General features: G+C 47.4%; 1 protein-coding gene across 7 annotated transcripts in view; it reads right to left on the reverse strand.

The window, feature by feature from the left end:
* UBL7 (ubiquitin like 7) overlaps positions 1-12363 on the reverse strand; it is a 14436-nt gene that overhangs the window by 871 nt on the left and 1202 nt on the right. For 6 of the 7 annotated variants that reach the window (XM_032244823.1, XM_032244826.1, XM_032244825.1 and 3 more), the window contains exons 2-10: positions 11578-11790; positions 9753-9872; positions 5563-5645; positions 4703-4787; positions 4082-4139; positions 3215-3348; positions 2905-2954; positions 2470-2637; positions 1772-1894 (exon numbers count right to left, since the gene is read on the reverse strand). In XM_032244823.1, the coding sequence (XP_032100714.1) occupies positions 1772-1894; positions 2470-2637; positions 2905-2954; positions 3215-3348; positions 4082-4139; positions 4703-4787; positions 5563-5645; positions 9753-9872; positions 11578-11790 (1034 nt within the window). The remainder of the gene's footprint in view (positions 1-1771; positions 1895-2469; positions 2638-2904; positions 2955-3214; positions 3349-4081; positions 4140-4702; positions 4788-5562; positions 5646-9752; positions 9873-11577; positions 11791-12363) is intronic. The other variant, XM_032244824.1, reaches the window with a different exon arrangement.

Here is a 12363-nt window from a genome sequence, read left to right on the forward strand (position 1 = left end):
TTTTTCGTATTTTTAGTAGAGACGGGGTTTCACCATGTTGACCAGGATGGTCTCGATCTCTTGACCTCGTGATCCACCCACCTCGGCCTCCCAAAGTGCTGGGATTACAGGCGTGAGCCACCGCCCCCGGCAAGATTTTTTTTTAATTTTCACTTTTACAAACTCAAAATGCCTAACTTTTATTTAACGGCTCCTGGATGCTGAGGTTCAGCCATGAAAGCCCTTCCCTACCATAAGGATTTGAAGAAATTCACCCCTATTTTCTTCTAGTATTTTCATAGCTTCATTAGCATCTCTGTTTCATGACAGGAGGGACTTGCACAATTTAGGGAAAACAATGTGTTCACATGTGAAAAGAAGGCAGTGCAAAGGGGAAGGAACACAACGTCAAAGGGGCAGGCAGGGGTAAGAATGCAGAAGGCTTAAAAAAAAATCCAGACATCAATCTGAATTCACTTTACAGGCCAGGTGGAGCCCGTGAAAGCTTCTGAGCTGGGGAATAAAGTAAACAGGCATCTGGCAACAGGGGAAATGCAAGAATGGAAAAGACAAGTTGTTCACACATCCGGCTCCTATTCCCTCACGGTCTGTAAGGACCACATGGAGCAGTGAAAATCACACAGGCCTGAGCCCTGTCGTTAGGTCTTCATGGCCTTATGACCCCAGACAAGTTCCAAGAATGATGCTCTACCCACAGGCTTCCTGCGTGGAATAGAGGAAAACATACGTGAAGCAAACCGCTCAAGTGTGGAGCTGTGAATGACAATGCTGGCCCCTTAGGTCTTCCACTTAGCTGCTAGGATAAACTTTCCCCTCCTTAAAGCCTCGCATGGGCCGGGCGTGGTGGCTCACACCTGGAATCCAGCATTCTGGTGCGTACCCGTGGTCCCAGCTACCCAGGAGGCTGAGGTGAGAGGATCACCTGAGCCCAGGAAGTTGAGGCTGCAGTGAGTTGTGATCACACCACTGTACTCCAGCCCCCGCAAAAGTGTGAGACCTTGTCTCAAAAAATAAATAATAAAAGCCTCCCATGGCTCCCCACTGACTGCTACATCAAGTCATCAAGTCTAATCTCCTCAGGCTGGCATTCAAGCCCCTCGCATACAGGCTCCTGCTCTCTTTCTCTGGCCCCATCTGCAGATCTTCTACACTGGACACTGCATCCTAGCCTTATAGTTTTGAGTATGTCACATTTACCTCCACACATGTGCACAAACGGGTAGCTGCCTTCACCTGGAAATCATCCCCTTCCTACTTCAAACACCCATTCCCTGGCTAGCTAACTTCTAACTAATTCTTTTGACAATCAGCTTAAATACCCCTCCCTCAGAAAAGTTTTGTCTTGACCTTGGCCCTCACTTCAAAAAGCTGGACTTCTTGTCTTGTTGCTCCCCAGCTCAGTACATGCCTGGTGCAGGGATGAGAACCAGCTTTCCCCTAGCCCAGCATCTGGACTCAGGCCTAGTATACACATGCTCAGTCAATGCGCACGGAATGAATGAACGACTGAAATGGCCATGACTGTCAAAGCCAGGTGGTCTAGGGAGTCAGGCCATGGTCACTAGGGGCAGGAGAAGCTATAGCGACCACTGTGTATGGTCTGAGAGGGTGCCCTTGCTGGGAACACTCTGCACCTGCTCCACTGCCATGCTCCAGCTGTTCCTAGAGTGAAGCATGCCACGTGTGAAGGACCACCAGAGAGCAAAAAAAAAGCTCGGCATCCAAAGTAACAAGGACGTCACATGGAAACCAGGAGATGGGGAAGACTGACCTGGAGGCTGGGCTGCCCAGAGGCCTGCAGGGCATGCTGTAGGGCTTGGCTGAAGAGATCATTGGTGATGGGCGTCCCTGACTGGACACCAGAGGACATTGGTGAGGTCCCTGAGGAATGGCCCTAGAGACAAATCAGTGGTCAGTGCCACCCTCAGGAGCCATCTCAATCTTACAGCAGACACCCGCTGTTGTCATATCACCCCACAGTGCTCCTGAAGAACCCAACTTCTGCCTCCTAACAAGGGCCTGCCATGAGGCAACCAACAAAGGTACCTAGAAGCTCTCTATGCAGGCAGGAAAGGTTCCATTCTCTTCTGCACCGAGCCCCTTGTCCCAGCCTAGGACCTCAGCACTGGGAGAGATGGCCTTGAAAGCTGAAGTGCCTTGTCACCCAGAAATGCTTGAGCTGGTGATATCTGCTCCTGTCAGGGATTAGGAAGGGCCCACTGTGTGAGGGGAAAGTCTTCTGAACTAATAGGAGGACCTATTCAGGACCATGTTAAAATCTAGATTTCTGAGCCCTCAAGGCAAGTGAAGGGGAGGTCACTCAAGCTGCAGTAAGAAATCCCCACCAGAACTCCAAGGTTCAGCTTAAACCAATCTAGCACTAGGGTCAGCAAAGGCAAATCTACTCTACTGCTGGGAAGCTTGTCCCTGGGGGGCCCAGCCTTGATCTTCCCAGCCCTGTCTTCATACCTGGGTGCCAGGAGTCGGTGTGTGAGAACTGCTCTCCGGAGTGCTGGCCAGGGCCAGGGCGGTGGCCAGCTCACTCTGGGTGATGGGCCGGGGCCCAGCAGCTCCGCTGTACCCCAGGGAGGCTGGGCGGGAGCTGGGGGTGCTGCTGGAGGGTGTGGATCTGGTGCTCTGGAGAAAGAAGACACTCAGAATCAGGGAAGCATTACTGTGAAACTCCCAGATGAACTCCAGCCCCCCCCCACCCCCCGAAACAGTTCTTGGGGAAACTCTTAAGCTCCCAGGTTCAGAAAAGAATCCAAAAGGAGAAATAGTACGACATGGTCTTGGCCCCACAGTGGCCTGTGTCCACCTCCCAGCCTTGGGAGTTCCAGGTCCCAGGAAGCAGCTCATTCCCAGCACCATCTCCCCCAAATGTCAGGCAGGCAGGCCACTTACTGGGTGAAAGTCATCCTCATCATCCGAGAGCCCTTCAAACAGGAAGCCACCTGGAGGAGGACGAACAGATTTCAGGGGGAAGAACAGAAAGGCACAGGCGCAGCTCCAGAATCTCAGCTCAAGTTACTCTCCAAATTCATATTTTCATCTCTCCCCTCGGAAAATTACAGGACAGATGCACTTCCTGACTCAAACTGAGAGTTCCCGAGGAACGCCCTCTGCCAACACTATACATAGCTGCTGAGTAAAGCAAATTCCTGGGCCACTGCCGGCTCCTGAGGGGCCCACATTACGCTTTTCAGGGGCTCACCTGGCATATCCCTATATGAGCTGGAGGGCATGCTCCGGGAAGAGGAGTCAGTTCCTGGCATTGGGGCACTGCCTGCTACCGAGTGCAGAACCAGAACAATGGCATTCACGAGGGCTGGGTGAGCAGGCACCAACCTAGGAGAGAAGCAGGAAGAAACCCAAGGGTGGCTCAGAAAGAGCACCCTCAGCCATGACAGGAGTTCTGGGTGCCCCCTCAACAATGCAGCCACCTGTGCCTGCCCTCAAATTCCTCAATCTTCAGCATCTTCCGCCAGGAAGCTTTATCTTCCTGTTGATCTGCCCCAAGCAACAGAAGCAAGGCCTTTAGTTCCTGGGATCCACCACAAACTCTTCACCCTCTATGCAGGCAAGGCATGATGGAAAAGGTGCAGCCTGGGAGGCTCCGGGTTCTGGCCTGAGCACATGAGGAGCCTCTGGTCTATGTATCACTACTACATCAGGCAACCCTGGACAGGTGCCTTTTCTTCCCAGGGTGGGGCTGTTTTCTTCACTTGCAAAATAAGAGGACACGTCCCTTCCAGCTTTGACATTTTACAGATCTACACACCTGCTTCTCCTTTCCCCAGCTTAAAATTCTAGAAAAGCTCCCTAATTTCTACCAAACGAAACCTAAACTAAGCCTGGCAGGCAAAACCCTTTCCCTCAGAATCCTGCTTCCTCCCAACACCCTTGACAAAAGCCCTGATCTTGGACTTTGCTCCTTCTCACCCCCTCACATATTTAGAGGGTAGACTGAGTGATAGGCTGTGGACGGGCTCCCAGAGCAGACTGCAGGGTGACAATTAGGCTTCTGGCCTGAGCACATGAGGAGAGAGAAGGTACCCTCTAATATGACAGGTACACTTACGTATCAAGCATATTGGGATCAGCGAAGACGGAGAAGAGGTCCTTGTCTTGGAGAACCCCTGAAAGAGAGCAGAGCTCACCTCAGAGAAAGGAAATTGGCCAGATCCAGGAGGGAGAAGAGGCTTTGGGTCTCAGAGCAACCAGCTCAATGGGGACACAAGACCACAAGCCAATCTTCATGAGAAGTAAAGGAAACAAAGACCCATTCAGGCACTCCCCATCTTGCTCTAGTGAGGATGATCCCCTGCTCTCCACCTCCCCCTGCACTTAAGTCACATCACAGGCTGGGTACCAACACACCTGTCTCTTTCCCTGGTATCTCTGGGTTCTTCTCTTACTCAAGGTGTGCAGGATGTCTTCTCTGATTGCTAAGATTTGAGCTAACTGCTGTCCTCATTTGGCATCCGCATACCCTTATTTATGATGTTAGGCCATTATCTCTCCGTGGGACTGACAGCTCTTAAAGGGTTGGGTATATTAAACACACCTTGATTACTCTTTCTCTTCCCACAAGACCAGTGACTCTTCAAAAGATGGTCCAAGTCTCTTTAGAGGAATTGTCTTCTCCTGTTCTCTCCTTTTCCAGCAACTCCTATCTCCTCAAATTCAATCCTGCACTTACCAAGAGCAATGGGGTCACTGCTGAGGCCTGGGGTGGCCACAATGATCTGATCCAGAGATTCCTTATTGCTGAGCATCTTAAAGACCTGCCGGAGAAATGGGGAGGGCTGAGCACTCTAACCAGCTCACTGCACTCATCAAATGCCCACACTCTGCCGAAGGACTTCCTCCCTCTAAGTATTTGCATGTACATCACCACAATGGAACAACAGCCCTGGAAACAGATGAACCTCTTTTTCCTCTAAGATCATAGCTTACTGGAGGGGAAACAAACAATTAAAAAAAAAAAAAAAAAAAGGCAAGACCACAGTAAACCTTCAATCTCCGTGCTCCTTTTCCCCACCTACAGTTTAATGCTTCCAAAATAAAAGCTCTCATTACAAGCCTGATAACAAAGGTTTCTCTAGGTTCCAAAAGTCCTTTTCAATCTCTGTACAATTATTATATCATATTTGTGTATATTGCTGAGTTCACAGCTGCACTAATTTTGCCTCTCAACTCCCCTACAGAAAGACATCAGCCCACTTTCCCAGTGAGGACATCTAGGTCAAGGGGCGGTAAGCAGGCAGTTCAGCCGAAGTCAAAGAATGAGGCCCAGCAGAAACAGTGTGTGGATCATTCAGCTGTCACCATACGGGCAGGTTGTATCATTATCATTAGAGAGAATCAACAATGCCTGACTGCGACATGCTCTTTGGGGAAAGACAGGGCTCTACTGAGGCCCACAGACATGGCAAAAACTCCCCAAGGAACTCTTGGTTGCCACGGCAACGGGCTTCCAGCTCCCACTCCACACCACTCGCCAGCCAGCGTTCACACCCTCTCCTACAGTCCTGGCTGGGGGCTGCCGCACACACTCACCGCCTCCCTGTAAGAGGAGCTGCTGTGCAGGGCAGTGTGCAGTACCCGGAACTCTCTCATGGCAGCCACTTTGTCCACAGGTTCTGGGGGACAAGACACCCAGAGTTACCCCACAGTGCAGGACCTGTCTCTGCCACAGACATGGCAACATCACTTCAGCATGTGCCAAGGAGTAGCCTGGTCTGTGCATTCCCTTCCCTCATTACCCCTTAAGAATGGGAGTGCACTCAGAAAAACCCATTTGTGCCACAGATGTGAAAGCTGCTAGTAAGCATCCTTACATTCGTGTGTAAGCATGTTCCACAGATAAAACAAACACACACATTTAAGTTCCTGCAGAGGAGAATCTTACCACATGAAAGATAGTGCTCTGATCAACATCCCACTGCAGGAATTCTAGATAATTACGTTTGTTTTTCGGGGGTTTTGCTTTTGTTTTTCAGACAGTCTCACCTCTTGCCCAGGCTGGAGTGCAGTGGCGTGTTCTTGGCTCACTGCAACCTCCACCTCCCGGGTTGACACGATTCTTGTGCCTCAGCCTCCCAAGTAGCTGGGATTACAGGTGTGCAACACCACTCCTAGATAATTTTTGCATTTTTTTTTTTTTTTTGAGACAGAGTCTTACTCTGTCGCCTAGCTGGAATGCCGTGGTGCAATCTCAGCTCACTGCAACCTCCGCCTCCTGGGTTCAAGTGATTCGCCCACCTCAGCCTCCTGGGTAGCTGGGATTATAGGTGCCCGCCACCACACCTGGCTAAATTTTGTATTTTTTGTAGAGAAGGGGTTTCGCCAGCCTGGTCTCGAACTCCTGACCTCGTGATCCACCCACCTCAGCCTCTGAGAGTGCTGGGATTACAGGTGTGAGCCACCATGCCCAGCCAATTTTTGTATTTTTAGTAGAGATGGGTTTCACCATATTAGTCAGGCTGGTCTCGAACTCCTGACCTCTCAAATGATCCATGTGCCTCAGCCTCCTAAAGTGCTGGGATTATAGGCATGAGCCACCAAGCCCGGCCCTGGGTCACACTTTTTAAAGCATTTTCACCAAGGACTACTGCTTATGACTGTACAGACCGTGTACAACTCCAGGGGCACCACTCCCAAAGCAAGGTGAAGAGCACCCCTGGGGTTCAGTGTGGTAGCCACATCCTTATCGAGAGTCCTGATTATGAGGCTGTCTTTTGAAAAACAGTCATCCTAAGTAAATGGCCCAATTTATTCATTCAATAAACATATACTAAGCACTTACTCCATGCCTGGCTTTGGGCATGGAACTAGAATGTGAAAAATAAGAATCCCTGCCATCAGGGAACTCTCAGGGCAGTAAAAGAAATGAGACTAGATCAAACATACAATTACAAAATGCCATGCTGAGGACCTCAACAGAGATGTGGATCCCAGCTAGGGCACCAGGAACACAAAGGCAGGCAGCCTTTGAGAGGGAAGGTGAACACAGACAGCCGCCTCCCATGGGAAAGGGGCATCAAAGAGAGAGCCGATATTTACTGGGGGGTGAAGGTATTCCAAGCCTAAATGAGAACATGTGCAAAGGCATGGGAGAATAAAAGAATGTGGTGCTTTCAATGAATAGCAAGTCATTCTTTGTGGCTGGAGCTCGGGGTACACACCCCTGCTCAAACAGCAGGCTAAGGTAGGGTACCGAAGGGCTTTGTAACCTGCTGTGGAGAACCACCAAAGCGATCCAGGTGGGAAGAGAGACAACAACGGGTTCTCCTCCTACAGGCTTTACTCTAGTGGAAGAACAAAAAAATGTGATTCCTTTGTGAAGAAAAGCACTCAAGGAGAAAATATCTAAAACACTGTCACAAAACAGTTTCTTCACAGATCTAAAAGTTTATTTTAACCTTCCAATAAAAAGGCCATTTGTTTCAAAAATAATCCTCCAGGTAGAAGGTGGGAGGAAAAGGACTCTTAATATCTTAAGCCAGTATTCAGCTAAGAGTCAGGGCTGTCTCTGTAAGATCTCTGAGCTAAGTTCATCCTTTGGAAGTGGAAGGCAGCCAGCCCAATGGAAATGGTTTTCCTCTTGAGCCAGGAAAACCCCTGGTCCATATCCCAGCTCTTGCGTTAGTTTTCTAAGTAGCTGACCTTGAATAAATGCCTTTCTAACCCTTTTCTTCCTCCATAAGATGCTAACGCTATTACCTACACTGCAGGGCCACTGTAATGATTAAATGAGGTATAAAAGGGAAAAAACTTGGCTCACAGTAGCCACAAATGTTTTCCTTCTGTCAATGCCCTCTAGCCAAAGAGCTGAGGGGCATACCTGTATTTAAGCAAGCTGAGTTTACTGCTCAGTAAGAAAGAAGAACGCATACCATAGGAAACCAGGGGCTGTCTCAGTAAGAGGATATTAAAAAGGACTTCTTACAGGATTTTGGTTTTGTCTGGGTGATCTGGGGAGAAATTTAAGGAAGTGAGGTTTTACTCTGGAGAGGATGCTTTCAAGCAGTGGGAATGATTTTATAATTGAGTATCTTAGTAACTCTTACCTAGAAGGAAGGAAAACTAGACCAAGGTGGAAGCTGTACTGGCAAAGAAGCAGCTGTTACTCTCATGAGCTGAGATAGAAAGATACTTGGTCACTTTTGTGGTTTGGATAATGCTCATGGCTTTGTTTCTGTTCAGCAATGATAGGGATCTTGTTTTTGTCTTAGCCCACAGTGGTCTCAGAGTGGGCTTGACTGATATTAGTGAGCTATACAATTGCTCATGTTCCCCAAAAGGACTCTAAGGCCTGGCTGTGAGTGCCTGGATGTCAGGGGTTCCCTTTCTCTTTTTCACTTCCCATCAGGGTATGAAAGACATTTTTGTCTTTTATGGTTAGAACTGAAAAGGGGGTAAATTTCAAACTGATAACTAGTCACAGCAATCATGAACATTATAAAAAGATGTCAACCTGCCAGTTTAACAAAGGTAATCTCTTTTACACAGCTTAGCTTTATTCTTGGGGAGGCTTTTAAGACATAAATGCAAAATCTAAATCATGAATTCCAAGCAGCACCTTCTATTTATAAACCAAAAAGGCATCCGAGGCTTTGTATATTTTCTCCAAGAGCTATTTAAATATTCTTTGAATATTTTCAGGAAAATAAATTACCAGTGTAGCAAGAGCAGTTAGCTGACTGAACAAATCAACACCTGAGGCAGTTTGTAGGCAGATTTGTTAAGAAGGGAACAAACTGCAATATTAGAAAAATCCCAAATGTTGGCCGGGCACGGTGGCTCATGCCTGTAATCCTAGCACTTTGGGAGGCTGAGGCGGGTGGATCACAAGGTCAGGAGATGGAGACCATCCTGGCTAACACAGTGAAACCCTGTCTCTAATAAAAATACAAAAAATTAGCCAGGCGTGGTGGCACACACCTGTAGTCCCAGTTACTCAGGAGGCTGAGGAATAATTGTTTAAACCCCAGGGGCGGAGGCTGCAGTGAGTCAAGATTGTGCCACTGCACTCCAGCTTGGGGACAGAGAGAGACTCAGTCTCAAAAAAAAGAGAAATCCCAAAAGTTTCCAGCTTTTCTCTGAGAACAGCAATAACAGCAAAAGGATACAAAGTTGACTTTGTATCACTGAAAAATAAACTGTTAACTTGAAGGAGTTTAAGTAGACAAAAACTCCCTATCCCATTAGAAAACAATGGATAATGAATTTAGAAAATGGAGACACTCTGGGAGGCTGAGGTGGGGCAGATGGCTTGAGGTCAGTAGTTCAAGACCGGCCTGGCCAACATGGTAAAAACCCATTTCTACTAAAAATACAAAAATTAGCCAGGCATAGTGATGCATGCCTATAATCCCAGCTACTCAGGTGGCTGAGGCATGAGAATCACCTAAACCTGGGAGGTGGAGGTTGCAGTGAGCCGAGATCGAGATCGTGCCACTGCACTCCAGCCTGGGCAATACAGTGAGACTCTGTCTCAAAAAAAAAAAAAAAAAAAAAAAATGATAGAGAAACAAATCTCCTTCCATTAGTGATGCTAGTAGTAAAAAGGTCAAAATTGGACTCTGTTTATCAGTATGGTCTAATCCAATACGTAATAAAGATATCGTTTATCATCAGCTCAGTAAATCATCCCTTTGTTCCACCCAGGCTTGGGCCTCAAGAACACACAGACCTTCCCTTGCAAATATTACAGAAACTTTGCCTAAGGGCCAACACTCACTCACCCGGTTTTTGATCAGGTTCGGGCCAGGACTTTCGCAGAACATGGACAGTGGACCCGGGTTGAATGCCATAGAAGTCAAGTGTCTGGTCATCTTTTAGCTTCCGACCACAGTAGATCAGATCTAAAAATAGAACTGTCCACTTATATTTTGCTCCTCAAAACAAATTTAGATGGTTTTTGTCCCCTGAGAACCTTATTTTGACTGGATAGATAGCTGGAGAATGATACATGTTTTAAAAGATACTCTTATTTAATAACTTAATAAATACTTTTTTTTTTTTGGAAACAGGGTCTCACTCCGTCGCCCATGGTTGAGTGCAATGGTGCGATCATGGTTCACTGTAGCCTTGATCTCCTGGGCTCAACCAATTATCCCGCCTCAGCCTCCTGAGTAGCTGGGACTACAGGCACATGCTACCACACCCAGCTAATTTTTGTAGTTTTTTTGTAGAGATGGAGTTTTGTCATGTTTCCCAGGCCAGTTTCTTAAGTCCTGGGCTAAAGGGATCCTCCTGGCGCAGCCTTACAAAGTGCTAGGATGACAGGTGTGAGGCACCACGCCCATCCAATTAAGTACATTTTAACAACCATCTGCAAACATAAACTCATAATGGATCTATATAGAATCTGGCCAGGCGTGGTGGCTCATGCCTACAATCCTAGCACTTTGGGAGCCTGGCCAACATAATGAAACTCCGACTCTACTAAAAACACAAAAATTAAGGCCGGGCACCATGGCTCATACCTGTAATCTCAGCACTTTGGGAGGCCACGGCGAGTGGATCACGAGGTCAGGAGTTTAAGACCAGCCTGGCCAACATGGTGAAACCCTGTCTCTACCAAAAACACAAAAATTAGCTGGGCATAGTGGCAGGTGCCTGTAATCCCAGCTACTCTGTAGGCTGAGGCAGGAGAATCGCTTGAACCAGGTAATCACAGGTTGCCGTGAGCCAAGATCACACCACTGCATTCCAGCCTAGCAACAGAGCAAGACTCTGTCTCAAAAAATAAATAAATGAAAAACACAAAAATTATCCAGGTATGGTGGCACGGGCCTGTAATCCCAGCTACTCAGGAGGCTGAGGCAGAAGAATCAATTGAACCCCAGAGACGGAGGTTGCAATCAGCCGAGATCGCACCACTGCACTCCAGTCTGGGCAACAGAGTGAAACTCTATCTCAAAAACAGAAGGAAAAAAAAAGGATTTACACAGTATCTATCCACAGAAAACCTCTAGAGCTTAACATTGTGGAGACTGCTCAATTTAAATCAATGGAAAAATGCAACGAAATAGGATGAACCCAATCCAGGTATGACTGAAAGCAACTTTTTTGCCAGTTGGATCCTTTAGCTATTATAAATTAACTTTCCAGTGTAGTTTAATTATATTTAAATTCGTCTCTCCTCCACCTGGACTGCCCATGCCATTTTCATTTTCTTTTTTACTGCTTTTCCTTTAATCAATCAACCAAGCAAAAATCCTTCTAATCATCCCTTAAGACCTCCCTCAAATATACTGAGGAGCCTCCCCTGACCTACTCCTCCATCCCTAACTCACCCCAAACTTCTGTTGTTTCAGAAAAATAATTCGATAGTGCCAAAAAGAACTTGGTGATAAAGAAGTTCAGTATAATACATGACTAAAATGGCAACCAATAGTTTCATTATGTGATTTGTGTTTCTATTTACCCAACACTCACTTCCCTAGAGTGTTAACATTATGAGGCAACAAATCCCAAGCCCTTACTTTACTCTTGTAACTCCAGAAGTATCCTACCCTAAAAGAGATCAGAGCAGCAGTCCAACCCCAGTCCCAAGAGACTCACCAATCAGTTCAGGGTCTGGAACAGACTCCTGGAGTTTGCCAGCAATAAGCTGCTTCAGAAATGAAATACTATAGCCCCCTATCGAGTATTCTCCCAGTTCTGTCTCTGGCAATCGAAGAATAGACTTTGGAGCAAGTGGCTGGTCAGCCAGCTTCACCGCCAGGTGCCAGTCTGAGAGAGACATCCTCTCTCTTTCGCGCTCTCTCTTTCTCCCTGTAAAAGAACAAAGCCTCAGTGGTTAAAAGACAGACCACCACCCTACTCCACCCGCAACAACCAATGGGTTGAATGAGAGACAATTCAGTGTGACACTGCTGGAGGAGCATAGGGAGCAGCGTCAGGAGGCCAGAACCAGAATCTGGGGTTCTCTCTCTACTCATACTGTGATGACAGATCTCTAGGCCTCAGTTTCTTCATCCCTAACTTGGAGATAAAAATACCATCTAACCTAATACAAATGTTGTGAGAGAGATCATCTAACCCTCTCCCTTCTGTATGCTTTTCCCTAATTTTCTTCAACTCTTTCTTGAACCAATAGAACAGCTTTATAACCAGTTCCCTGCCTCTTGCCTCTCCCTATCAAATATCTATGCTGCCACCTAACAACCTGTCACTCTAAAACACAGATCTGATCAAGTCACTTCTCTGCTTAGAACTCTTCCAATGTTGGGCTGGGCACAGTGGCTCATGCCTGTAATCCCAGCACTTTGGTAGGCCTAGGCAGGCAGACTGCCTGAGCTCAGGAGTTCCAGACCAGCCTGACCAACATGGTGAAACCCCATCTCT

This window comes from Sapajus apella, unplaced genomic scaffold (genome assembly GCF_009761245.1).
Source record: "Sapajus apella isolate SASKATOON/1434 unplaced genomic scaffold, GSC_monkey_1.0 scaffold55, whole genome shotgun sequence".
NCBI lineage: Eukaryota > Metazoa > Chordata > Mammalia > Primates > Cebidae > Sapajus > Sapajus apella.